Genomic DNA, 27613 nt, shown 5'->3' on the forward strand with positions numbered 1-27613 from the left:
ATATTTTACCATCCTTGATACTCCAAAATGGATCTCCCACAAAAAAAGTAGTATTGCTAGTGAATCGTACTCCAACCAAAAACCTATGCTCATTTACAACTTTAGCCCCCTTTTGCTCCATTTCCTTTATCACAGTCTTCCATCATATTCAATATTCTTCCACTCCAGAAACAGTCATCCTTCTCGTCCTCTAGTTGCATCTAGTTGAGCATCTCCATTCTGTCCGGCCATGCTGGATCCATCGTCCTTCCGGTCCCCAAGGCTCGAGTCCTTCCGTTTGAAGTTGCTCACTGCACGCCACACATTTTATGACATGGAAAGAAGGACACACCCTCAACGGATAAAGCCAAGGCCACTCTCATAATAAACTCTGCCCAAGTCATAGCCAAACAAAAGCCAACGATAGGCCCTGTGTGTGACTCAGTTCAACCAAATACATATTATAGTGAGTAATATTCACGACATGTTATAAACTGAACACTGCAACAGCTCACGGAATAATCTTCTAAAAGCAGAAGCATACATGTTTTCCTGTGTAGGCTGGAGTACTGTATTTCATCCAGGGCTCGAAATAAACTTTTTTAAATTGGTAGCACTGGTGCGCTCCACTTTCAAAAAGTTAGAAGCACATAACATGATTTATACTGATCAAAAGCATAAATGCAACATTCAACAATTTCAAAGATTTTACTGAGTTACAGTTCATATAAGGAATTTAGTCAATATAAATAAATTCATTAGGCTCTAATCTATGGATTTCACATGACTGGGCAGAGGTGCAGCCATGGGTGGGCCTGGGAGGGCATAGGCCTACCCACTTGGAAGCTATGCCCACCCACTGAGGTACCAGGGCCCAGCTAATCAGAATTAGTTTTCCCCCACAAAAGGGCTTTATTACAGACAGAAATACTCCTCAGTACCCCCTCAGACAATGCCGCAGAAGAGGAAGCCAGATGTGGAGGTCCTGGGCAGGTTACACATGGCGGTTGTAAGGCCGGTTAGACATACTGCCAAATTCTCTAAAACGATGTTGAAGGCGACTTATGGTAGAGAAATTAACATAAAATTATCTGGCAACAGCTCTGGTGGACATTCCTGGAGTCAGCATGCCAATTGCACGTTCTCTTGAGACATCTGTGGTATAGTGTTATGTGACAAAACTCCACATTTTAGAGTGGCATTTTATTATCCCCATTACAAGGTACACCTGTGTAGTGATCATGCTGTTTAATCAGCTTCTTGACATGCCACACCTGTCTGGTGGACAGATTATCTTGGCAAAGGAGAAATTCTCACTGACAGGGATGTAAACAAATTTGTGCACAGAATTTGAGAGACATATGCTTTTGTGTGTATGGAACATGTCTGGGATCTTTTATTTCAGATTATGAAACATGGGACCAACACTTTACATGTTGCATTCATATTTTTGTTCAGTGTAGATGGCTTTGTCTGGTGCTACGTTTGGATTTTTGGGAATGAACGAGCACACGTTTGTCCGCCTTGCCAATGTGAGTCACTGTTAAATTTGGCAAAGTGGATTTTGTCGATCCCCCCCCAAGTTTGACTCCTCAGACCTGCCGTAGTCCAGGAAGTAATGTTTCACAACGAACCGGCGTGCAGTACGGTGACTTTCACGGGTTGACTGACATCCAGTGGGGGTTGTGTAAACGGAGCTAAACCCGTCCTGTCTACCATCAAAATGCGACTTCTAAAAGCAGGACTAACCTTAGGTCAGACACATTTAAGGAAACCGGGAACACTAACATTAAAAAAGGTAAGAAAATACCCCAAGCCGTTGAGAATAGGACAGGTGAGAAGGGATGGAAATGGACACGCTAGGTTAGCTATCTTACCACTCACTGGCTGTCCTGTCTCGCGTTGTATAACGTTAGCTAATAATATAGAAACTATTCTGAAAGATGTCAAAATAAATTCTTCATTTTATAGGTGTTGATGAACAGTTGTCGGTCGTGCTCCTCTGATATCGTCCCCAATGAAAGAATCCGCAACATCGGAATCTCGGCGCACATCGACTCGGGGAAGACCACACTCACGGAGCGCGTCCTCTTCTACACGGGCAGGATAGCAGAGATCCATGAGGTGAGTTAATCATGATCATAATCTGGCTCTGATTTATTGTAGTAGCTAGTTGAAGTGTGTATTTGCGCCCGCCTCCCTGCGTGTTTTAGAGGGAGACAGACAGACTAATACTATTATGTGTGTTTATTTATACATACTGTGGTTCCCTCTAACTCTATAGGTAAAGGGAAAGGATGGAGTCGGGGCCACCATGGACTCGATGGAGCTGGAGAGGCAGAGAGGCATCACCATCCAGTCAGCTGCCACATACACCGTCTATAAGGATTACAACATCAACATCATCGACACCCCAGGTATGGTTGTACCTGGCAGAAAGATTTGCATTAGTGGCAACACAGATCTTATGACCAGGTTATTTTTTTTCTTTTTTTTGATAGATATACCATAGGTCACAGATCGATGCTAGTGTAGCCAACAGCTGTTGAACTTAGAATGTATTTTTGCTTTAACCCCAGTTTCCTCCTCTCTGTCCTGTCCAGGCCATGTGGACTTCACCATCGAGGTGGAGCGAGCCCTGCGTGTTTTGGACGGGGCGATCCTGGTCCTATGTGCAGTTGGAGGGGTCCAGTGCCAGACCCTAACCGTGAACAGACAGATGAAACGCTACAACGTTCCCTTCCTCACCTTCATCAACAAGCTGGACCGCATGGGAGCCAACCCCAACCGCGCCCTGCAGGCCATGAGGTCAGCAGATATACAGATACTGTGGAGTAGACGGATCGACTAATCTGGTTTTCCATAAGCTCTGTTTTGAGTCCGACTGTGTTCCCTCTGTCAGGACCAAGCTGAGCCACAACGCAGCCTTTGTGAACATCCCCATCGGTCTGGAGGGGAACATGAAGGGCATCATAGATCTCATAGAGGAGCGCAGCATGTACTTCGAGGGCCCATTCGGGTAAGAGAATGGAGAATGTGTGATAACGGCAGGCATTTAGAGATTACTTACATCTCAGGCCTGAAACATTTCCATAGCTGGCAACCCTCTTAACTGGAAGAAGAAAAAATGTACGAAAAAAAGACGAATCCTCCTGTCCTCTGTGGTTCCTGCAGACAGAATATTCGGTTCGATGAGATCCCGGCGGAGTTCCGTGTGGAGGCTGCAGACAGGAGACAGGAGCTGGTGGAGTGTGTGGCTAACGCTGACGAGACCCTGGGCGAGATGTTCCTGGAGGAGAGGATCCCCACCGTGCCAGAACTCAAGGTTTGTGTGTGTGTTTCTGTTCATTATGTCTTCGGACATCGCAATAAATTATGTAATTTGATCTTCCGCATCAGTCATGTTTTTCTGCTATGACCTATGAACTCTGCCCCCTGGGGCCTGACCTCTCCCGTCTCTCCTACCACAGACAGCCATACGCAGGGCCACAGTGCAGCGGCTCTTCAGCCCCGTGCTGGTGGGAACTGCCCTGAAGAACAAGGGGGTCCAGCCTCTATTGAACGCAGTGCTGGATTATCTGCCCAACCCCACAGAGGTCAACAACTACGCCCTCTTCAACGATGAGTGAGTATGACCTCTGTGCCTAGACAGTGGCACCATTCAATATGACACGACCGTCTTTGAATGATGAATTGATATGCCAAAATCCGGTCAGAGTATGGGCTCGGGGACAAACTTGAGCAATGCATGCGTAACTTGACGTTTTGTGCCATTGATCTATTGATGTCAATGGAAGATTTCACCACTGTCCTTGTGCTGTTTCCCCTGTGTCAGGGAGTCCAGTGACAGTACTAAGATCCTGATGGATCCCACCAGAGACGCCTCGCAGCCCTTCGTTGGCCTGGCCTTCAAACTGGAGGTGAACACATCACAGCGCTCAAACACTGTGTGGCAAACCATCTTCAGCAAGTAATCTGGCACTTTTACTGTATACACTTTATTTGTGTGATAAACCGTATATGGGGATTGTGGCCTTTCTCTCCTCTCTTCCCCTTACTCTGTTATAGGCAGGTCGGTTTGGTCAGCTGACGTACGTGCGTGTGTACCAGGGCTGTCTGAAGAAGACAGAGTATATCATCAATACACGCACTGGCAAGAAGGTCCGTGTGCAGAGGCTAGTGCGTCTCCATGCTGACCAGATGGAGGTGAGAACCAGGAAGTGAATGTAAATAGAGTAGACCAACGGATTCAGTGCTATGAAAGGCACAGCACTGTGATTGGTTAGAACGGTAATGTTCCGTATTTGTTTTTTAGTTTGTTTCTACCACCCAGAACCAATGACCCAGATCCCCCTACCTGACTTATCCTAGTGATAACATCTCACGATTTACAAGCAACTTTATTTATACATTTTTATAACTGAAACAATCTTAATTTGGTGTCGTCAAACTGTTTGGTCAGGATGTAGAGGAGGTGTATGCAGGGGACATCTGTGCCCTTTTTGGGATCGATTGTGCCAGCGGAGACACCTTCACCTCCCGGACCAGCGCCAACCTCTCCATGGTACATTCCTATGGCCATTGTCCAGACTAGATAAACAACCATTCAGCACTCACTAACATGTATTTAAAGACGCAGTCTGTTATAATGTTATGACCTTGTGCATTATTCAACATGTGTTTCTCCCACAGGAGTCCATCCACATTCCAGAGGCTGTCATCTCCATGTCTATGAAGCCGTCCAACAAGGTGGGCCCTCTCATATTCAATGTAGTATGAGGAGTCTAAATGACCATACTAAGGCTCGATACTATTTCAGTAGAGTATATGAGCATGTATTATCAGTAATTAGCGTCTCTCTATAATAAACTCTCTTCCTGTGGATCAGAATGACATGGATAAGTTCTCTAAAGGCATCAACCGCTTCACCAGAGAAGACCCCACGTTCAGGGTCCACTTTGACACAGAAAGCAAGGAGACTATCATCTCTGGTATGGGAGAGCTGCACCTGGAGATCTACTCACAGGTACAAGTCCAGGGCTCAGCTCTCCGGAGATCTGACGATCCTTCTGTCCGCAGTGTTTTTGTTTCACCCTGTTTTTACAGTGGCTTAAGTTGTCGTGAATGTATTAGACTTCCAAACATCTAGAATCTTTAATGGCATTTCAGTGCAGTAAATCAAGCTGACCTTTTACTTTCTCGCTGTCTTTCTGTAGAGGATGGAGAGGGAGTATAACTGCCCCTGTGCGATGGGAAAACCAAAGGTATCCTTCAGGGAGAGCGTGACCAGTGCGGTACCGTAAGTACCACTCCTAACAGACACACAAGCGCCAACGATGTCCAAATGAACCACTCTCAGAAGCATTCAATTGTTTACAGTGATGGCTTCAGTCAGGGCCGGTCCTGGACGTTCTGCCGCCAAGACAAAAATCTGCCCCGCCCCCAATATGTTTGGTATTGGGCCAATTATTTTCTCAGCTAAAAGTCGGAGGCACATAACAGAAGCCCAATTAATAGGCCTATGCTACACATGAAACAATGTAACACATCTGGTTAATAGGCTATATAAACAGTTCAATGTCAATAACATAGCCTAATATTTTCAATTACATTGACAAAATCGCCAATGCCCTGCACGTTCTGCCGCCCGAGGTGAGACACGTAATTACATCTTAGACATCCTTATGAATCTAAGCATGGCACTTTCAAAAGTTACCCAGACAGAGGCTCTATTGATGCAGAGAACTGTAAACTTCAACTGCTTGCGACTCGTCCATTGTATAACCCAACAGTAGAAGTACTTCCCTTTAAGCTGACCGGGTTTAAACAAACATTTACTCTATTCAGAAAAAGAAAGGCTCAATTAATAGGGACAGAATAGCTAAATCAATTCTTTTTTTTATCTCCTCGAGTATTATAGCCTGCAGTTTAGCTTCAGATTGTCATAGAGAAGAATCAATATATGCCATTTAGCAGACGCAATATATCCCCATAGGTAGCCTAGTGGTTAAAGCGTTGGGCCAGTAACTGAAAGGTTGCGGATCGAATCCCCGAGCTGACAAGGTAAAACAAAATCTGTCGTTCGGGCCCTGAACAAGGCAGTTAACTGTTCCCCGGTAGGCCGTCATTGTAAATAAGAATTTGTTATTAACTGACTTAACTAGTGAAATAAAGGTTAAATTACAAAAAAATAATAATATGCATCTTTCGCAAGCATTTTAAAGCTTGTTTCTAACAATGTATCACCGAGTTAAGCATTGTTATAGAACGCTTGATATAATCTGGATACGTTTTAAGTATTTATTTCAAAATATAAAGCAAACGATATATATCCTTTTGGCCCTTTTCTTTAACAAAGGGTATGTGATACCCTCAGTCAATTGGTGCCCTGGTTTTGAGTCAAACACACCAAGCCCTTCACAGACAGAGGTATTTAATCAGTGCATGCGACAGTATTGGAGTATTTGGCCAACATCTATGGATAGGATAAATGTGTCTGTCAAACAGTTAGGCTTACCACTTATTTTTTGGAAGATGAAGAAATAAGCTCAAATTGCCTATGTTTATTCCCATAAACATTTTTGGTGGCCGCGTGCACATATAGGAGGTCCCTTACCAGGCAGAAGGGAATTTTACTTTAACCCCAGCATCGGAGAGTTACATTGTCGCTATCACTATGCAACCTACTACCTATAGTAGGAAAACAAGTTTCTTATTAATAATATCCCACCTGTTATCACACATGGCACGACCCCATAATTGTTACAATTAAAATAACACTTTTATAGAACATATTTAACATATTCCTGTAGAACTGTAAAACCGAGATCATTTGAGCTTTGGAAACAAGTGCTTTCATAAATGCATGGCGGGCCTCGTTTCGCTGGAATAAAATAAGCTTTATGTCAATGACCCAGCCTTAACGAATTTAGTTTATTTACATATCGAATTTGATTGTCCAACATCAGCATTTATTTATTTAGTCTCCACCTATAGTGGCCTCTTTCCTTTTGCTGTGGTGCTGCATTTGTCAGCGATGTTCTCTCTCGGTAGCTGTCCATGGTCCTGAAATCAAATCGTCTGAGTTTGCTTGAACACAAGCCTGATCTCCAGCTCCTTCCACCTCTGAAAACTATCTAGATGGTCATGTGACTTCTCATGCGAGCTGAGAAGGTGGCACTGATTCTTCCAGTCCCCGGTTCCTTCCCTGACTAGAGCAGATTTGCACTCGTGTGAAAAAAGTTTGCATCAAAAACAGAAGGCTGCATCGTTTTGCTTGGAATAGACAAGCCTTGGTCTATCCCCGTTCGCCATCCTTGTAGTGGGCCACCGATAACTTTCGTTGCTCCTCGTCTCTTGGGAAATTCCCCTCCTTATCCTGATGTGGCCCAGCCTGCACTAACATATCCTGTATCCATTCATATATTTTGGCCTCTCACCGGGATCTTTTATGTTTTTTGCCTAGGAGTCGGATTTAGCAGCAGCACCACCACTGTCGTCGGGGACAGGGAGCGACGAATCTGGGTCCAAGATAGTAGGGCCTTCGCCGGCATTGTTTAGAGGTGTGACCACCTGTTCTTGTCCAGCCAAAGAGCTGTCATCGTCGGTGGAAGTGCATGGCCCGGACTCCTCCGGTTTGCCCTCTTCCCTGCTAGAATCAGCGAACGGGGGCTCGTTGTTCTCGGCTAATGAATGGCCTGTCCTCGTGTGTTTGTCATTCTCCACACTGATAAATTTCACCAGCGAATTTCTTTGGTTTAGTGCCACTTTAAAATATATATATATATTTATATTTGCTACCTGATAGTTTGTCTTTTAGACATGGTAGCAAATTGTTTCAAATCTCTATAGATTACTTTTCGCTAAAATGATATCCACTAGTAGTAGCTAGCTAACATTAACAGGCTAGTTTAGGCTACTGCCTTAATTAATCACTAATCGTCTTCGTCACACACAAACTTAAAAAAAGACAATTTATTTGGCAGATTATTTTTTATTAATGTTTCACAATTGGATAATCCCATATAAACACACACATCACCATAGCTACCAAGGATAGTGGGAGTGAACTTCGGGAGAAGTGGGAATGGAGTGGGGGTGAGAACTGCGTCAACGCTATGAACTGATGGCCGGGGTGCCGGAGGGCGTTGTAGTAGCCAATCAGGGGCGCCGGAGGGCGGTGTAGTAGCCAATCAGGGGCGCCGGAGGGCCGACCCTGGATTTATTAGACCCCTTTACTTCATCAATAGAGTATATTAACAGAAAACGCTTTTACAAACGTGTTATATCTTACCAAGCGTCTTACAAGCCGACGCCGTAAAAGCAGTGCATTCACATAGCTGCAGTAAGGCCATTGGCGTGTGCCCTATCCTCTCTGACGCAGTAGTGGCGAAGGCAAACATTATTACTAAAGCTAAGACGAGTGTGATGTGTAAAGCTCAGCTTTTCAAAGCAGGTAGAAAGTGGCTTTTTACCCTTCGTTCAAGTCCTAAGAAAGATGTGCTATACTTTTCTTTGCAGCACTTTGAGTAAGGCTAAGGAGTATTTTTGCCGTGTATCTCAGTTGGTGGTGTTTGGAGGAGCCTCGCAGTTGTGGCACTTTGGCTGCAGCTCAGTCTGCAGGACTTGAACTCCCTGTTCTGGGGACCAGGTGACTAGCAGCTTCCAGTGGATGATCTCCTGCACACACGCAAGAATGTTCCCATATAATAATAAACATGACGTCCGATGTTCTGTTAAGACGGGTTGCAGAATGTTTTAGTTACCTGGGAAATCATTTCATGCAGCAGGACATGGTAGTTAACCCTCAGCTGGTCCTTCTCGGTCTCCTGTTAAGGGACGGACAGAACCAAGTGTGAGAAGGATGGACAGAAAGTGTGTGGGTCGGGAGTTATGGGTCAATTTGGAATTGGGCAGATGTCTCCATGGTTACACTGAGGTACTAGTCGAGTTACTGTCCGACTACATTGCAGACGCATACCAGGCCTGGATAGGTATTTTAACACATCAGCTAACCACATGGTATAGCAATCTGATGCTGACTGCACAGTCGATGGAGTGGAACGTAACCATTGGTTGATGCAATGCAATGCCTGCATATCTAGTCGGGCGGGAACTCGACCTCTCTCTTGGCTGCTCACCAGCTGTGTGAAGTTTGCCACCTGGGCCATGTTGTAAAGCGTGCTCTCATTGGACTCCCTCAGCATGATGAAACTGGAGGCCACACCCCCAAGGTGCCAGAAGGGCTTCATGTTGGGCTCCATGTGACCGTAGCTGTCTGTCAAAGAGACCACAAACACATAACGGTCCGAAAGACCACAAATGGACCACAGTCTGAACAAAAATGGTCATTTGAGTGGTTGTCATGTTTGGACATTATGCTAAGGCTGACGAAGTTGTGTGTATTTGTCTCTCTATATCTACCTGGTATATCGTTTCCTGACACCATGTTATTGCTGGCTCTGTGTTGCTGGTAGAAGGCCTCTTCCTGAGCCGTGGTGTTGCTTTGAAGCAGTCCCTCACAGGAGGCCTGGACCTGGGGAGCACTCTGCCCCTCTCCCCCTGGAAAGAAGAGCTCTGCAGAGCACTGCCCCGAAACCTTTTATAGGGAGAGGAAAGGGTGAGGGGTTGTGGTGGGGAGGAGAACATGGAGAATAGGAAAGGAGTGTTTGGGAAAGCAATGGTGTTGCAGTATTTTAGGAGAAGAGGGGAAGATGCAGGAGAGGGGAATATAGGTTGTCTAACACAGGTGTATTTATCACCGTGGCAGTGTAGCCATGTATTTATTCAAACTGCTGTTGTCTGTGCAATAGTGAGTCACTCAGAGAATGTGTGTCGGATCTTACGTTACTGATAATTTCCTGCATGGTAAGCTCCAGTTGATACTTCCTCATCTCTGCCACATCCTGAGAGAGAGAGAGAGGTGAACCACTTAATTAAAACAGTCGTCAAAATAAGCCGTATACTCAATAGGAAACCTTAAGGCACATAGATATGATATACCCAAGTCTGTTAATGTGCCGGCTGTTGATAACTGACTTTTTATCCACACTGACCTCCCATATCCATCCTCTTCAAGGATCCTTCCTAGCTTTAATATTAACCCCCCCCCCCCACACACACATACACACTCCCCAAGGTATGCTGATCTTCCCATCTCCACTCTTACCTCTGCGCTGCCGCTGTGTACTTTGCTGAGAAATATCCACCTGTAGGGTGAGCCGTAGCGGGTGTTCAGGTAGTGTTGGACCACCGTGGCTGCCCGGCGGGCAGGGTAGTGACTTGGGTTCAGCACGCCAGTCATCATCACTTCCTCCACCACCTCCCTCACCTAATCCACACCGGAGAGAAGAGAGGGGAATGAGAGCGAACAGGAGGAATGAGAGAGGGCAAGGAGGGTTGGGAGAGTGTCTGTCTGCTCTGATGGGACTTTGACCTCTGTGGGTGCAGGATGTCTGGTCCTGCCCTAGTTCTAGATAAGGAGACGACCGAGGGGGAGAATATAGAGAAACATAGTGAGTAAGGGGAGGGTAGAAAGTGTCGGAGGAAGAGGGAGGAAACTGTTCTTGCCTGTGCCTGGAAAGTCCGAGACTCCCTGCCTGTTGAGAGGCTGTTGCTGGCAGACACTCAGACCGCTGGAAGAGCAGCCACACGCAGGGGTAGAAACTTCCTGCTTCCTCCCAAGCCAGGAATTCAGTTAGGACCGCCCCTTTTTAAAGAGACAGGCCACACATTTCCCCCCTCTACTGTAACATAAAAGCATGGCAAATGACCATACAACTACTTTGTTTGTAAGTATTGATTGTTTGGGCAACTATAGCAGTTATTTACCTAGCAATGCTTTAATGAAAATCCTCTGAATGAATGACTGATTTTGACGAGATGCTTGTTTCTGCAGGTTTGACTTTACCCATAAGAAGCAGTCTGGTGGTTCTGGGCAGTACGGTAAAGTGATAGGAGTTCTGGAACCTCTGGACCAAGAGAACTACACAAAAGTGGAGTTTGAAGACCAGACTGTTGGAACTAACATCCCCAAACAGTTTGTGCCGGCTGTTGAGAAGGTAAGCATGTCTGGCTGTATTCTGAAAATCACCTAGGCCCTTGAGTAAGTGTAATTCCCATTAAAAAAAAGATATATATATATTTTTAAATCCTGTTGCTTTATTCAGGTAGAAATTATAGTAGAACTCTTATCTCATACCCCAAGGGTGGGCAATATTTTTGGCTCAAGGGCCACATTGGTATTTCGAAATTGAGGGCTGCACATATTAGTTTGTCAAAATCAATGTGGCCTACAAAAATTGCACACAGTTGAAAATATGTCGGTCCATTATCCTTTCTAAATTTTTACTTTTTTAAAACTCAAACCTCCCATGGATCGGCTACGCTGCCGCCATAGTTTGCCCAGCGCTGTCAGTCATTCTCCATCTCCTCACTCATCACTCTGTCCTGCAGGGATTCAGAGAGGCCTGTGAGAAAGGCCCTCTGACTGGTCACAAGATCTCAGGTATCAAGTTCCTATTGGAAGACGGAGCGCATCACATGGTGGACTCGAATGAGATCTCCTTCATCCGTGCAGGGGAGGGTGCTCTTAAACAAGGTGGGTGTCAACCAACCAGAATGCACCCTTGTTCTCCCTCTATACTTTTTCCACGCTTCTCAGCTTTTTGACAGACCTACTGAATGTCTCCTCTCTCGGTAGCCATGGAGAAGGCCAACGTTGCCGTGCTGGAGCCAATCATGTCAGTAGAAATTGTGGCGCCCGATGAGTTCCAAGGGACTGTCATCGCTGGGGTCAACCGTCGCCATGGCGTCATCAGTGGGCAGGATGGGGCGGAGGGCTACTTTACTTTGTATGCTGATGTGAGTGCAGCTCTGTCCTACTCATACTTCCTATTCCCTTTTTATTTCTGGAAAGACAGGATAGGTTAAACGTCTGTCCAGTCACTGTGTATTTGATGGTTAATCTCCATTTCCTCTTCCCAGATTCCACTGAATGACATGTTTGGTTACGCCACAGAGCTCCGGTCCTGTACAGAGGTAAGGCACTGGCTGCTCTAGTCGGATGTCAAGACGTCATAAAAATAAAGGACACGAAGCCATATATTTTCAATGATATTGAGTTTGTATTTCCAATGTTTTTGTTAGACTACTTACTTTAGTCCAAAGAAATGAACTATGATCCTTTCTGGAGAACTGATGTGGGGGTGTGTGTTGTGTCCAGGGGAAAGGAGAGTACACCATGGAGTACAGCAGATACCAGCCCTGTCTGCCTGGCACTCAGGAGGAGCTCATCAACAAATACCTGGAGTCAACAGGACAGCTGCCTGCCAAGAAGGGGAAGTGGAAGAACTGAGCGTGGACCACCCCCACACACACACACACACACACACACACAATCACTGAATTGTAAACACATTGCAGTACTGCAATGGAATGCTCGACAAACACAAACAGCGCTCAACCTGCTGTAAACATACTGGGCCCTGCCTTACCAAGGTGGGTGTATTATATCGTATGTGCGTTCAAAATGCTACAAATGGTCAGACAGATGACCAAGTGATTTCCTTGATTCACCCTCGTTTTCCGTCTCTCGTCCTAAAGTATCTATTTTCATTTGGCCTCGGCTCTCCAGCAAACAGCCTTGTCCCCACAGCCTAGCAGTTATTATGAAGACTTGAGGCGAGCTCAAAGTTTGGACTTCAACTTGGGCATGTATATTAACTGGTTTTGTACTATGTACAGCATGTTGTTGTTATAAATGAAGATGATTAAATAAGATTTATCTAATTCAGTGGTTCCCAAAGTTTTTAAAGTCCCGTACACCTTCAAACATTCAACCTCCAGCTGCGTACCCCCTCTAGCACCAGGGTCAGGGCACTCTCAAATTTTTTTTTTTTTGCCATCATTGCAAGCCTGCCACACGCACACACTATACGATACATGTATTAAACATGAGAAGGAGTGTGAGGAGTTGTCACAACCCGGCACGTGGGAAGTGAGAGTGGGCTTATAGGACTAGGGCACAAATAGTCAATAATTCTGCTGTCTTAAATAAAACTTTATTTGTTCATTGAAAATGGTGAATAACTCACAGGTTAATGAGAAGGGTGCACATAACTCTGCAATGTTGGGTTGTATTGGAGAGTCTCAATCTTAAATCATTTTCCACACACAGTCTGTGCCTGTATTTAGTTCTCATGCTAGTGAGGGCCGAGAATCCACTCTCACATAGGTACGTGGTTGCAAAGAGCATCAGTGTCTTAACAGCGAGATTTGCCAAGGCAGGATACTCTGTGTGCAGCCCAATCCAGAAATCTGGCAGTGGCTTCTGATTGAAATGACATTTTAACAAAACCAGAACCGCTTGTTGCAATTTTGATGAGGATCTCTTGTTCAGATATCGGTAAGTGGACTGAAGGCAGGGCATGAAAGGCATAACGAATCCAGTTGTTTGTGTCATCCGTTTCGGGGAAAGTATCTCCGTAATTGCGCACCCAACATACTCAGGTGCTTCGCTGTATCACATTTGACATTGTAAGCTTGAGTTAATTTGCACACAAAATAATGGAAAGACATGTGTTGTCCTTGTTAATGCAGACAGAGAAGACCTCCAATTTTATAATCATAGCCTCAATTTTGTTCCCCACATTGAATATAGTTGTGGAGATTCCCTGTAATCCTAGATTCAGATCATTCAGGTGAGAAAAACATCACCCAGATAGGCCAGTCCTGTGAGAAACTCGCTATCATGCAAGCTGTCAGACAAGTGAAAATTATGGTCAGTAAAGAAAACTATAAGCTCATCTCTCAATTTAAAAACAACGTTAATTCTTTGCCCCTTGATAACCAGCGCACTTCTGTATGTTGTAAAAGCGTTACAAGGTCGCTGCACATATCATTGCATAGTGCAGAAAATACACGAGTTCAGGGGCCTTGCTTTAAAAGTTAACCGTTTTCACTGTAGTGTCCAGAACGTCTTTCAAGCTGTCAGGCATTCCTTTGGCAGCCAGACCCCCTCGGTGGATGCTGCAGTGTACCCAACTGCCGTTGAGAGCAACTGCTTGCACGCACGTTACCACTCTACTATGTCTCCCTGTTGTGGCTTTTGCACCATCAGTACAGATACCAACACATCTTGACCACCAAAGTCCATTTGATGTCACAAAGCTGTCCAGTACTTAAAAAATATTGTCTCCTGGTTTCCAGAAGAGGATGTTTTCCTTAATTGAACCCCCATAAACGTAATGGACATATACCAGGAGCTGTGCCAGGCCCGCCACGTCGGTTGACTCATCCAGCTGTAACGCATAGAATTCACTGGCTTTTATGTGAAGCGGTAATTGTTTCAAAACATCTCCTGCCATGTCACTGATGCGTCATGAAACAGTGTTGTTTGATGAAGGCATTGTCTTTATAGTTTTTCTTGGCCTTTCCCCCAGCATTGTCCCAGCCATATCCGCAGCAGCAAGAAGAATGAAGACCTCCACAATAGTATGGGTCTTGCCTGTCCTAGCCACTCGGTAGCTCACCATATAAGACGCCCCTAGCTCCTTCTTTCTTGTTAATGGTATCTGTTGCTTTTATACATGTCTTAATACCCGAAAGTTGTCTTAATTCTCGCTCAAAAAACTCCTTCGATTTATTTTTCAAATTGGCATGTTTTGTTTCTAAATGTCTGCGCAAGAGTGAAGGTTTCAGCGAGAGGGGGGGGGGGACTCAAATGTATAGCCCAGTTGAAAAAATATAGATGGGCTGTTTAAAAATGTGAAGATTTTTTTTTTAAACAAAAATAAAAAATATTGTATTTTTAATAACCGTTTCACCAGGATGTCATTGTTCCTTCATTTATTTAGCAGATGGTTGTGTGGTTGACGTTAGAATTTTGTTGACTGAATTTGATATAATCTGGAAGAAAGGAAAGCACAACTTGGTTGTGACATAGTATCTAATAAGTATCACAACAAGAAGCTGGACAAGGTTAAGTCAAAGCAGTATTTTCATGCAAAACAAACTGGAGACTCATTCTGCATGTTATGTAGGCCTATGCTGATGTGCCTCCTCTGAGTAGTGGATTCTAGGGGTTTGTAGCTCACTCACCTCTGTAGTTGTCTGTGTGTCCTCGCTCAGAGGAACACTGTTTGGGTGTTGATCAGACCCCACTGTTGGTCCTGACCCAGTTCTGACAGTCACTGTCGGGTTCCCATGGACCACGGTCGGAACAACCAGAAGGATAAGTAGCGTCCAGTCCATACTCCACACTGTAAGATCTGAAAACTAATGCCAGAGAGGACTGAGGAGTCCTCCTAAGGAATGCAAACTGATCCCAGTTCAGGGTTATGTAAGAGGAAGGATATGGAGTGAGAGGAAACAGACTGTCCAGACTCAGCTGCCTGTTCTGTTTACTTGGTCTTTATCAAAACAAACTGCTCTTCTGCAATTCTGAGTCTCATATAGGCCTACACATTTAACACCGAGTGGACCTGTCCTCCGGATTAGTTATTTCTGTAAAGGTGCAGTTCAGTAAGAACTGTGATATTCCAGTTTAAAGATATTTCCACACTGATGTTGTGAAAATGATGCTATTTTAAAGTAAGAGCTTTTTGTAAGAGAACTCCTGGGGCTTCATATCAACATTGAGTAGAAACTATTCTAAAATACTACTTAAACGGAATTTAGAATGGTCATACCCATAGAAAATGTGTGACTTATCAAACAAGCGTCATAAGCACACCAGTAGGAGGTAACCATTGATAAATACCAATTGTTCTCAGCCTCAGTGCTAGTGCACGACCTTGGCTGTTTGCATGTAGACACGCCCCTAATGAACCATATATGGTCAAAACCATCCATTTAAAGCCTGTGGGGAATATACAACGCCATACCATGAAACACAAAGGCGCAACCTATAAAAGCTCATAGATTTAGTTCAGACTGAAATAGAATGGGCTTGTGTCAGAGATTGAGTACAACCAAAAGGTTTTATTTGGCTCGCTCAGTTATGGCTTGACCAGTAAAAAAAAAAAAACATCTACAAAGAGAGGACCATTAGGACAACTCAAGTTGCTTTAGCATGGCAAATATACTTGAGTAGGCAACACTCACCAATAAGCCATCCATCCTCAACCGCTCCCACCTGTAGGCGTATAGGCCAACAATACTGTTGTGCATTCCACCTAGCCACCTTATTCAGCAGCGTCTTTTGGGCATCACATGCCTTTGCTGTTTACATATAAATCGTTTTAAGATGGTGATTGTATGGGTTTGTGGGTGCCTTCTATTGCTCCGTTCGTATTTGGGAACCCATTGATGGCATGATGGCAAAGAAACCCCTCTTGACTTCAACCTGTTGTGCGATATTGTATGCGCTACTGTTCGTTTTGCTGATGATTGCATCCAAAACATTGGACCGAGGTAAAAACAGATTCAAGTTGGATATTCGCCTGTAGATTTCCTTACGTCCACCAACAGTAGTTAGGGGCCGTCAACATAGTGACAAATCACATTTTTCAAATTGCAATAGCTCTTTAACCATTACTCCTAAAACTTACTTTCAAAAACTGGTTCGAGTTAATCCGATGGCATCGACACACATTGCACACACTTTTATTTTGGTTGGTTTACATCTCACACTATTTTAAATAATTGATTTACATTTTGGAAATTCAATTAGCGCCTTGGTAATGTGACCCACACACCTCAAACAAGGTTCATAATGTACACTCAGTGGGCCTACACATTGGACACACTATTGTTTGTCCATTTGCATCTCATCAGATCTTTAACATTTCAATAGCTCCTTAGTCTGATGACCTACAACCCTCAAACTACTTTCAGAATACCCACTGAGTAGCCTTATATGTGGCAAACCTTTTGTTTGTCCATTTTCATCTCACATGATTTTACATCAATTTTCAACGTTTTTATGTTTCTAATTTCAATAGCTCCTTGGTCATGTGACCTACAACCCTCAAACTGCTGTCAGAATATCCACTGAGTAGCCTTATATGTAGCACAAACTTTTGTTTGTCCTTTTTCATCTCACATGATTTTTACATTAATTGTTCGAACTTTCAAATGTCAATAGCTCCTTGGTCACATGACCTACTGGACTCAAACCAGGTTCAGAATGTACACTCAGGGGGCCTACACATTGCACACCCTGTAGTTTGTCCATTTTCATCTCACACGATTTTACATGAATTTTGTCAACTTTAAAATGGCAATAGCTCCTTGGTCATGTGGCCAACTGGACTCAAACAAGGTTCAGAATGTCCACTGACTACCCTTCTATATTGCATACTCTTTAGTTTGTCCATTTTCATCTCACACGGGTTTACATTCATTTTTTAACATTTTTAATTTCAATAGTTCCCTGGTCATGTGATCTACTGACCTCAAACAGGGTTCAGAATATCCACTGACTAGCCTTATACATGGCACACCCTTTTGTTTGTCCATTTTCATCTCACACAATTTTACATTAATTTCCTGTTCTGTTCCCCTGAAGGACAGTGTCAAACACACCTATTCACTTGGGCCTTCCTGACCTCCAAGCAGGGCCCCATTGACCTGGTGACCTCTGACTCCAGGCTTCTAGGCCTACACTCCCTGCCCACCCTCTCCCTGGGCCTGAGTGTATAGCTTACTCCCTGGAACTACAGACCCCCAGGCCTCCACACCTGCTCTCAACACCCCTCTCACTGGGCATCACCCATCACCGCGTCCCTGCCGGGAATCAGCCATTTCCATAACCTTGCCCACCAGGCGAACCGGGGCACCCACACTTAAGCACCAGAGACTAAGTCGGGCTCGGCTCCCGAGTGGCACAGCTGTATAAGATACTGCATCTCAATGCAAGAGGTGTCACTGGAGTACCTGGTTCGAATCCAGGCTGCATCGCATCCAGCTGTGATTGGGAGTCCCATAGGGCAGCACACAATTGGCCCAGCGTCGTCCGGATTTGGCCGGGGTAGGCCGTCATTGTAAATAAGAATTTGTTCTTAACTGACTTGCCTAGTTAAATAAAGGTTAAATTAAAAGTCCCCATTCCAACCTCCATGGCCCCCGTGTCCGGTCGGCCCCGGCTCGGACTCTGGGTAATCCCCTCCTTGATGGAGGTCTCCTTGTGTAGCTGGTGACCCTTCGACTTCCACAGCAAGTCCCCTACGGGCCGGGCGGATGGGCGACCACCTAGCACCCTACCTATCCAGAGCCCCATGTCAATGTCTTATGCCTTCTATCTATGCCTTCTAATGATGTATTTGAGACAAGTGCTCATTGTTCAACTGTATATTTAATATAGTTTACATAAATCTAAGGGCGCGTTCGTAAAGTCACCCTGGCTATCTACGCCGATTTCAGATCGCTCTCGTCTGAGTGTGCAGAATAATTTATGAATTTACAAACGCTCAACACCCATCAAATATGGCTGGCGTCAGTAAACATCTGCAAAAAAACTTCAATTGTTGCCAGGAGCACAGTTACAGTCACCAACTCTCTGGATAACATGAAAACAGCATAACCAGCTCTGCTAGGCCAAGTACAATGGTTCTCTCGTTCGTCTGGAACTAGCTAGCTAACTTTAGCCAATTAGCTTGGGTGTTTAAATGCCATTGGGAGGTCAGAACGCTCAGATAAACCCTACTCCCCAGCCAGTGTGCGCTTTAACACTCAAGAGTGAAACACTCTGAATTTACGAATGCACCCGAAGCCAACCCTGTCTGCTTTGCCCCATAGTTGCGCACGTCAACCTACCTGTCTATAACGTAATTGAAATGTATTAATGAACATTGAAACTACCCCCCCAAAAAATATACAAAAATAAAACAATGACCACAAAATTGAATAAACTTTAATCAATTAAAGATCTTTTTCATCAAATAGTGGAATGTTATGATTCCCTCTTTCTTTACAGTTAAATGTCCCATCTAGCCATCTTCAAAACCCATTATCCAACCAACCACATTGAAATTCCAGGAATACAAACAAAACAAAAATAAAAATGAAACCCCTACATGTTGTTCTTATGATGAAGCGGACTTTATAAGAGACCATTCGCTCATCGTGGGAGTAGATGACTGACTGGAGTCATGAGAGGGAGGTGGTGTCACTGGCAGCAGAATCATTCTTGCAATAGGACCAAAGTATTCCTTCTATTGATGTTGGTTTGATGACTGAAGGCAGAAGACAGAACTGATATGGACCACAGTATACTGATCGGATCTCCCTTTTCAACAACATAAGTTTGTAAATAGTATTGAGCTTTCAATTGGTTACTTTTCAAGAACTCCTATAGCCACAAATGCAGTGGTTAGCCTTGTGAATTGGCTGTTCTTTTCATGGGTTGTCTTTGTCTGGTTTTCAATAACTATGCCTGTGTTGGGAAGAGATGAACAGTTCGTCCTTGAGATGAGTAGAATTTTGAAAGGGGGGAGAAAATGCCAAAAACCATTTACAGTGCTGATGTTTACTGCATTTCTAGGTATGTCTACAGAACACAAAAGGGACAAGTTAAAACACAATGAGAGAACAGGTTAATGTCAACTGCTAGAGGACTAGCTGGACAGGTCTACACAGCCATATTGGATGCTTACTCTTTTCAATCTTAAGTTTCTTAATACCACAGCCAACACCTGAAGCTACATATTGTGAGATCAACCAATCCAATGAAAAAAAAACCAACAACCTGCCTTTAGTGGGTAAACAGGCGGCATTAAAATTGGTTTCTGGTGAACATGTAGATATGATTAGAAACATGAAAGACCACATGACTAGTCCTGCTTTCTTAAAGCTGGTCCAATGTTTAATGTTCAATGTATAAAAGACTAAATGGCTCTGGTAGAGGATGCATGATTCTTTGGGGTTGGGGATGACTAATTTCTCAACCTCAAAAGTAGGGCGATGAACCAGCTGAATACTGACCAGCTCCTCAGCCACCAGGGTCATGTTCATTAGGCACCAAACAGAAGGAAACTGACTGAATCAGGGAGGGACTACCTTGGACTTGTAGAATTAGAAAAGGCTCACTTTAGTTTTCCGCAAATGAGAAAGGATACGTTTTTGTTGCAAAACGGTGGGATATTCTCTCTCCCTGTTGTGCGTCCTAACGAACACATCACTGATGCTTGTTTGTAGCTTGTACTGTCCCCCCCACCACATAATCAAGAGCACCACCCATCTCCTTCCTCTGCTGCCATTTTAGTCATGGTTTGACTTCCCGCCTCTCCTCGGCAGACAACAACATGTTTCGCTGCCTGTTACATTTTGTTTTCTATATATATATATATATAACACACACACAGTAGATTTTTCTCTCTCATACAAACATAAATACACCAATACCGCACTCCGCCCCCAGAGGGGCTTTTGAAGAGTTGAGTCCAGTTGATGTGTCGTCTCAAATGTTACACAGGCGGGCGAGTATTTATTTTGTCTTCTCCGGAGCTTGAAGGTAGATTTTTGTTTTTTTTACAGGATCTCGTATTTGTCGACAAGGAACGAAGTTTCTAAAGAGAATTTTACTGGTGCGTCTCCTTCTACGTGAGTCACTTTGGCAACCTGAGGGAATAGGAGAAAAAGGTCATGTGATGAGTGAAATGCAGGGATAGCAATGTCAGCAAGAGCATTGTGTTCCATCTTTGACTGTAGGCCTAAATGTGCATAGTTGGTAAGCATTAACGTAAGAAGGGCAACTTGCCTGTATGTCGCAGTAATTGCGTATGGATACGAAGGACACGTTGACAGGGAAAAAGTCGTTGGGTTGCCCGGCGATACTGAACTCCAGGCTGCCGCTTTTGTTTTTGGCATCTATGACGGGTAGGCTCCACTCTAGAACGTTCCGTCTGCTGTCGTGCTTATACTCTCCATCCACATCTCCTACCACAGGTGCCCCAACTCCAGACCTACACCAGGATATACACCCATATACTGTAAACAACTCATCCATCAACTTCAGGCTCTCTAACTCTCAATGATCGGCTATGAAAAGCCAACTGACATTTACTCCTGAGGTGCTGACCTGTTGCCCCCTCTACAACCACTGATTATTATTATCTGAACCCGCTGGTCATCTATGAACATCATAGCCATGTTCTGTTATAATCTCCACCCGGGAACAGCTAGAAGACGACTGGCCACCCCTCAGAGCCTTGGCTCCTCTCTAGGTTTCTTCCAAGGTTCTGGCCTTTCTAGGGAGTTTTTCCTAGCCACCGTGCTTCTACATCTGCATTGCTTGCCGGGTAGGGTTTTAGTCTGGGTTTCTGTACAGCACTTTGTGACACCGGCTGACGTAAATTGGCCTTTATAAATACATTTGATTGATTGGTTTACCGGACACAAATGAAGCATAGTCTTAGACTAAAAACACCAATGGAGGAACTCCATTGCACATGCTTCTTAGTCCAGGGCTAACTTAAATCTGTCTCTGGGAAACCAGACAATAGAGAACCCAGCAAGGTTGTTATACAGTCACAACAATACAATAAAATACAACTAACATTTTATCACCCATGCACTCACGGTATAGGGATAGCAATAACTACATCGTTGAGTTCAAGGCTCTCCTCCTGCAGTTCATATTCAATGTTCACGTCGCAGCCAGTAGCACTCTCTGAAGGCCAGCAGTTTACTACAGACAAAACAAAGGTGCGATGACATTTAAAAATGTACTACAGTTAACATAAAATAAATCATACCACAATAACTGCAGATTACAGATGGTGCCAGCAGGATGACAGGTTGAATGAGACTCACTGGTTAGAGGTATGAGGGCCTCATCTGTGCTTTGGAGTCTCCACTTCAGCACCCCCACATCATTGTTGAGGGGGAAAGACTTCTCGGGGTTCTTCAGACCAATCACAGAGTCTGAAGTGAAGAGCTTCTTATCCACATTGGGATGTGTCTAAATACCAGGGGAGATGCAATCAATTTCAACAGTGGACATACATTAATATATCTGATATGGGATGAATTGTTACATAAATCTAATACATAGGGCCGTGTTCAGTAGGAGCACACAGGGAGAAACATTTTGAAATGGAATGGTGCTGGAGTTGCTAGTCAAATAAGAACACTGGAATTTTCACAACGTTGTGCCCTAATGAACACCACCCATGAGCCTTTACAAAAGGTCATGGGTCAGTCTGGATTGGAACAACTCACCTGCAGTTGTACTCCCTTCTTGTCGTAGTTGTTGACCATCAGGCGGATGCGGCCAACCTTGTCGTCGGTGACTCTCAGCGTGATCATGCCCAGGAGCTCCATGTTCTGTAGACCTCCGTCACGTCCACAGGTCAGACTGATCTTCTCCTCAACTCTCATGTGGACACTGAGGAAAACATACATACACAGGTGTCATCAATGTTAAGATTGAGGTTTAATCGTCACACACGGGAATTATGTCAATAGTAAAGCAGACATTGATTGCAAGATAAAGACCGATGCAAAACCTTGGCTTACTATCAAAAAGTAACATTTGAAGAACAGGAATAAAATACCTCTCCACATTAACTGGTGGCGGTAGGACATTGGATGCAAGCGAAGGCATTTTCCCTGTGTTGGACATGATGGTTTCCCCCTCCCCCCTGAGCTTGTCCACAAAGTTGTCCACCTCTTTCCCCCTGGCGCCCAGCTTGAGGGCTTTGCTGGATCCGGTTGGCCTGTGGGAGACACATGATCGTCAGTACCAGCCTCTATCTGTGGCCCAGAGTTTTTCCTGGTCAGGTCACGTTCAGGGTGGGAAATTAACACCCGCCAAATGCGGGTAGAAGGGCATTGGTGGGCAAGAACGTCTTTCACCAGCCACGTTGACGGATGGTTACACACAGCATTTGGTAACAGTTTTTTTTTCAATCCAAAGCCAAAATGTAGACGGTCGAATTCACGAAAGGCTACTCATGTGTGACACTATCCTCATGTTTCTTGTCTAGTTACATAGTTTTGTTCACATGCTAGGTCGTTTTCAATATTAGTTTGAGTTTGCTGCAACTGTCTGCTGCTAGTGCAGAGATTCTCAATCATCTCTGAAAAACAGTGCTGTTGCCATAGTAACGGCTCACCCCTTAAAGGGGCAGCTGAATATTTGTCTCACTGAATGAATAAAATATTTCAGGTTAGATTGTGTTTGAGCATGGAACACTCAAATTATTTTCATAAAACTTTTAGTCACTCATAATTTAATTGTGCTCCTCAATTTATATATGTTCTCATAAATATCAGTGTTAGAGGCCTGAACTAATAATAATAAATAAGTCGTATCACTTAGCATTTTGGACAGGGCAGGCACTTTGTTGATTCTTAAAATGTTTAATTGTAGAACTGTTTATTTGTTTTACTATTCTAACTAAAGGATTGATTTGAAGATTTGAAGGCCAGCTCTCCCGCTATCTCTCTCAGAATTACCTTCTTGATCCAAATCAGTCAGGTTTCAAGACTAGTCATTCAACTGAGACTGCTCTTCTCTGTATCACGGAGGCGCTCCGCACTGCTAAAGCTAACTCTCTCTCCTCTGCTCTCATCCTTCTAGACCTATCGGCTGCCTTCGATACTGTGAACCATCAGATCCTCCTCTCCACCCTCTCCGAGTTGGGCATCTCCGGCGCGGCCCACGCTTGGATTGCGTCCTACCTGACAGGTCGCTCCTACCAGGTGGCGTGGCGAGAATCTGTCTCCTCACCACGCGCTCTCACCACTGGTGTCCCCAGGGCTCTGTTCTAGGTCCTCTCCTATTCTCGCTATACACCAAGTCACTTGGCTCTGTCATAACCTCACATGGTCTCTCCTATCATTGCTATGCAGACGACACACAATTAATCTTCTCCTTTCCCCTTCTGATGACCAGGCGGCGAATCGCATCTCTTCATGTCTGACAGACATATCAGTGTGGATGACGGATCACCACCTCAAGCTGAACCTCGGCAAGACGGAGCTGCTCTTCCTCCCGGGAAGGACTGCCCGTTCCATGATCTCGCCATCACGGTTGACAACTCCATTGTGTCCTCCTCCCAGAGCGCTAAGAACCTTGGCGTGATCCTGGACAACACCCTGTCGTTCTCAACTAACATCAAGGCGGTGGCCCGTTCCTGTAGGTTCATGCTCTACAACATCCGCAGAGTACGACCCTGCCTCACACAGGAAGCGGCGCAGGTCCTAATCCAGGCACTTGTCATCTCCCGTCTGGATTACTGCAACTCGCTGTTGGCTGGGCTCCCTGCCTGTGCCATTAAACCCCTACAACTCATCCAGAACGCCGCAGCCCGTCTGGTGTTCAACCTTCCCAAGTTATCTCACGTCACCCCGCTCCTCCGCTCTCTCCACTGGCTTCCAGTTGAAGCTCGCATCCGCTACAAGACCATGGTGCTTGCCTACGGAGCTGTGAGGGGAACGGCACCTCAGTACCTCCAGGCTCTGATCAGGCCCTACACCCAAACAAGGGCACTGCGTTCATCCACCTCTGGCCTGCTCGCCTCCCTACCACTGAGGAAGTACAGTTCCCGCTCAGCCCAGTCAAAACTGTTCGCTGCTCTGGCTCCCCAATGGTGGAACACACTCCCTCACGACGCCAGGACAGCGGAGTCAATCACCACCTTCCGGAGACACCTGAAACCCCACCTCTTTAAGGAATACCTAGGATAGGATAAAGTAATCCTTCTCACCCCCCCCCCCCTTAAAAGATTTAGATGCACTATTGTAAAGTGGCTGTTCCACTGGATGACATAAGGTGAATGCACCAATTTGTAAGTCGCTCTGGATAAGAGCGTCTGCTAAATGACTTAAATGTAAATGTAAATGTAAGATATATTAGATAAAAGACTTGGGTCACAAAAATGAAATTGAATGGAGCAATATACCACATTATTTCTTTCTAGTAATACATTTCTTGTTTTAGAAACATTATAAAGCATACTCGTCTGTCATGTGATTTTTGGTGTAATTATGTCCCAAAAATATTTGGGCTGGTAAAAAAAGAAACTGAGTGGCTAGAAGATTCTCATCTACCTGCCAGTGGCTGTTGGACCAAAAAGTTAATTTCCAACCCTGGTCACGTTATCAGGAAAAACTCTGGGGCCTATCTGCCAATCACAATTATACACAATCAAATTCAACACCTAAATTCCATCATTTGCGTACCTGACTGGGACGGGAGCCATCTTGGGTTTCTCGGATTCGATTGTGTCTGTGATGATTGACCCCGAGGACATGCTGCTCATCCCAGTGCTGCCAAACCCGCCGAAGGCCGGCACCTTCTTCCCAGAGCGCTCGGCATCTCGCCTGATCTGCTGCAGCTCTTTGGCCTTTCGCCGCATCTCTGCCATGGCCTCCCGCTCCTGGGTCTGTGGGGCCGAGCAGATGAGGAGGAACGTTCAAATCACGGTTACTATAAGCCACACACATAAACGTCCTCTGGATGGTATGAGCGCTTCAGCTACAAGTGTCTCACCTCTCTGACGGCCCGGAACACCTTCTCCTCATGAGAGTCCATCTCGGTGAAGGTGCGGATCTGGGCCAGGTTGACGTTCTCCCTGTAGCCCAGGGCCACGATCTCGTCGAAGGCGAATATCAGGTCGAAACAGTGGTCTGAGATCTCCCCTTCCTCCAGCACACGGCAGTACTCCGGGATCTGAAAAGAGAAAAACACAATTGAACGCTTCAATACCAAACCAACAGTCATACGTTTATAGTGGGATCTGATCCCATTTGAAGTTATTGGTGGGATGGATGAATTCTGAACTCGGAAGCAGCAGTGGGCTGTTATAGCATTGGGTTATCCCCTGTGCTGCTCCCAGCCTGTTGTGTGTGTGTGTGTGTGTGTGTGTGTGGGTCCTAAGTACTATGACCACAAAATGATACATTTCCATTGTCTCTGCATAATGGACCAATAAAGATGTATTGGATCGTATCATACCACGCGTGAGAAGAGCCGCAGCGTCTCCAGATCTTCCAGGATGTTGCTGTTCTTGGTGGTGACCAGCACCATGTAGAGCTTCTCCAACGGCTGGTAGACGTAGCGCACGCTCTCCGTCTCCACAAACGTGTGCTGCTTTCCCATGCCCATGAGCTTGGGGAAGGCGGCCAGAAGGCCCTCGACGCGCGTCCGGGTCATCTCCACAAACTGCCGTGACACTATTGCTTTGCCTGCCTTGGTGCACACCGCCGCTGCCAAAAGCACCTGCAGGGAGGACAGAGAGAATCACAAACATACGTTCACAAGTGGGATATCTTCATTAATGATGACAGAGTGATAGACAGGGTTACCATAAGTGGTACAAGCCTGTTCGCCCAAGCAAGGTAGTTATGTGCCAATTTACTCAGATTCCAACGCTACCAATACTTTTGTTTACACTGAACTGACTGGCTTCTGAAACCAATCATGGTTACATTAAGACACCGTGGAGCCGGCATGAGATATGGGTCGGAAAACATGGGTTTAGAATGCCACTGCTCTGGCTCCTAGCTGGCATGAGGACGAAAGGACAGTTTTCTGGGAAAAATAGCAGTATTTCAATTTTCTCTATGTATCAGTGTGGAAAGGTACAATTTGTACAGTGGCATATTCCACCCCTGCATTGAGGTACGTTTTCTAACCCATATCTCACGCCAGCTCCATGGTGTCATAATGTAACCATGATTGTGTTCTGACCCCCAGTGCAACTCAGTGTAAACATGTATAAAGATGGGATCAGAATATGCTGGCTACAATTGACTACAGGTGACAAAATAAAGTATGTCAGTCAATTACCCTCCCAGAATACCAGGACCAAAGCAAGGCATGATAACGCATTGATCCAAGCGACTTCATTTACTAGATTACCGAGTGCAAATCAATAACAATGTCATACTGCCACGATCCATTGGTTGACATTTATTGATAACTAGCTAGCTAGTTAACTCGCCTAGCAAGGCCAAGTATTTAACGTTATCAATAAAAATAGCTTAGTACAGTTGACAGCCAACAGTAGCAGCTAACCTGTACAATGCAAAGATCTATCACGATTGTTAAATTGTAGCTAGCTACCTAGTAAACTTACTTAACTAACGTTAGTTATCCAGCTAGCGTTAGCTAACTGAACTAACAACGAGCTGACATTTGTAGTAGCTAGTTAACGACATTAGGTAGCTAAGTTACATTAACTAGCTGCTAAATAATAGTAGTATTCACGTTATATAGTTAACTTAGCTAATAAAGTTGACTGGCTAACGTTACCTTTGTGGTTGTCTGGCAAGTGAAGTTTGATTTGCTTTTCATTTCATTGTGCCAAGGGGCTAACGTTAGCAAGCTAATGTTTGTTGTTATGATCAAGCTAAAGCGAAAAAGAAGATAAAGCCTTGACATGTGACACGATGCTCACCATTTTTAGTTTATCTTTAGGAAAACGATCTTGAATCCCCGATGGTGTTTGCTCAGTCGAGTTCCAGTGTTTCTAAAGCGCCGTTAGAAAGAAAATATAGTTGAATTGCTAGTTAAGCTGTGTGTTGCTAGTGTTCAATATGGCAGCCGGGCAGAGCCACGTCTCCAACTAGATGAGTTGCTTCCTTGATAAACCACTAGCCCGTCAAAAGTTGCGCGCTGTGTGCTTGATCCATAGAGATAGATAGAGGACTCTTCTTTGGGATTTGGTTGGCGGATCGCATCCAA

General features: G+C 44.8%; 3 protein-coding genes across 5 annotated transcripts; 1 reads left to right on the forward strand and 2 right to left on the reverse strand.

Moving 5' to 3' along the window:
• The first annotated feature begins 1258 nt into the window (after positions 1-1258).
• gfm1 (G elongation factor, mitochondrial 1) lies at positions 1259-12768 on the forward strand. Its single transcript, XM_035773673.2, has 18 exons — positions 1259-1777; positions 1951-2103; positions 2264-2396; positions 2583-2787; positions 2882-2998; positions 3154-3304; positions 3450-3604; positions 3815-3899; positions 4048-4185; positions 4442-4543; positions 4672-4728; positions 4868-5005; positions 5196-5278; positions 10877-11039; positions 11434-11578; positions 11681-11841; positions 11965-12018; positions 12203-12768. Exons 1-18 carry the CDS (start codon positions 1703-1705, stop codon positions 12332-12334), a joined length of 2247 nt encoding a protein of 748 aa, XP_035629566.1. The 5' UTR covers positions 1259-1702; the 3' UTR covers positions 12335-12768.
• On the reverse strand, positions 7953-15330 carry lxn (latexin). 3 transcript variants are annotated; one of them, XM_035773686.2, is made up of 7 exons: positions 15079-15330; positions 10148-10309; positions 9825-9884; positions 9403-9577; positions 9120-9256; positions 8745-8807; positions 7953-8658 (listed from the first exon to the last, which is right to left on the reverse strand). In XM_035773686.2, the coding sequence occupies exons 1-7, from the start codon at positions 15229-15231 to the stop codon at positions 8539-8541; spliced, it is 870 nt and encodes a 289-aa protein (XP_035629579.1). In that variant the 5' UTR covers positions 15232-15330; the 3' UTR covers positions 7953-8538. The 3 variants fall into 3 exon arrangements, with proteins under 3 accessions (XP_035629579.1, XP_035629588.1, XP_035629594.1); XM_035773695.2 differs by lacking the exon at positions 15079-15330 and adding an exon at positions 12136-12277; XM_035773701.2 differs by lacking the exon at positions 15079-15330 and adding an exon at positions 10549-10738.
• Positions 15331-18816: 3486 nt separating this feature from the next.
• LOC118386191 (coatomer subunit delta-like) lies at positions 18817-27542 on the reverse strand. Its single transcript, XM_035773715.2, has 10 exons — positions 27327-27542; positions 25883-26146; positions 25418-25597; positions 25108-25310; positions 22476-22637; positions 22141-22306; positions 21733-21880; positions 21499-21607; positions 20678-20882; positions 18817-20538 (listed from the first exon to the last, which is right to left on the reverse strand). Exons 1-10 carry the CDS (start codon positions 27327-27329, stop codon positions 20449-20451), a joined length of 1530 nt encoding a protein of 509 aa, XP_035629608.1. The 5' UTR covers positions 27330-27542; the 3' UTR covers positions 18817-20448.
• Between the last annotated feature and the right edge of the window lie 71 nt (positions 27543-27613).

This window comes from Oncorhynchus keta, chromosome 1 (genome assembly GCF_023373465.1).
Source record: "Oncorhynchus keta strain PuntledgeMale-10-30-2019 chromosome 1, Oket_V2, whole genome shotgun sequence".
Classification (NCBI taxonomy): domain Eukaryota; kingdom Metazoa; phylum Chordata; class Actinopteri; order Salmoniformes; family Salmonidae; genus Oncorhynchus; species Oncorhynchus keta.

Coding starts and splice junctions, on each gene's coding strand:
- gfm1 (XM_035773673.2), top strand. CDS start 1,703: ATGCGACTTCTAAAAGCAGGACTAACCTTAGGTCAGACACATTTAAGG. Junction 2,104..2,263: donor GGATAGCAGAGATCCATGAG/GTGAGTTAATCA, acceptor CTAACTCTATAG/GTAAAGGGAAAGGATGGAGT. Junction 3,305..3,449: donor CCACCGTGCCAGAACTCAAG/GTTTGTGTGTGT, acceptor CTCCTACCACAG/ACAGCCATACGCAGGGCCAC.
- lxn (XM_035773686.2), bottom strand. CDS start 15,231: ATGGACTGGACGCTACTTATCCTTCTGGTTGTTCCGACCGTGGTCCAT. Junction 8,808..9,119: donor TGGCAAACTTCACACAGCTG/GTGAGCAGCCAA, acceptor GTCCCTTAACAG/GAGACCGAGAAGGACCAGCT. Junction 8,659..8,744: donor TGCATGAAATGATTTCCCAG/GTAACTAAAACA, acceptor GCGTGTGTGCAG/GAGATCATCCACTGGAAGCT.
- LOC118386191 (XM_035773715.2), bottom strand. Junction 25,598..25,882: donor TGCGGCTCTTCTCACGCGTG/GTATGATACGAT, acceptor TTCTCTTTTCAG/ATCCCGGAGTACTGCCGTGT. Junction 20,883..21,498: donor GTTATTGCTATCCCTATACC/GTGAGTGCATGG, acceptor ATCCTGGTGTAG/GTCTGGAGTTGGGGCACCTG.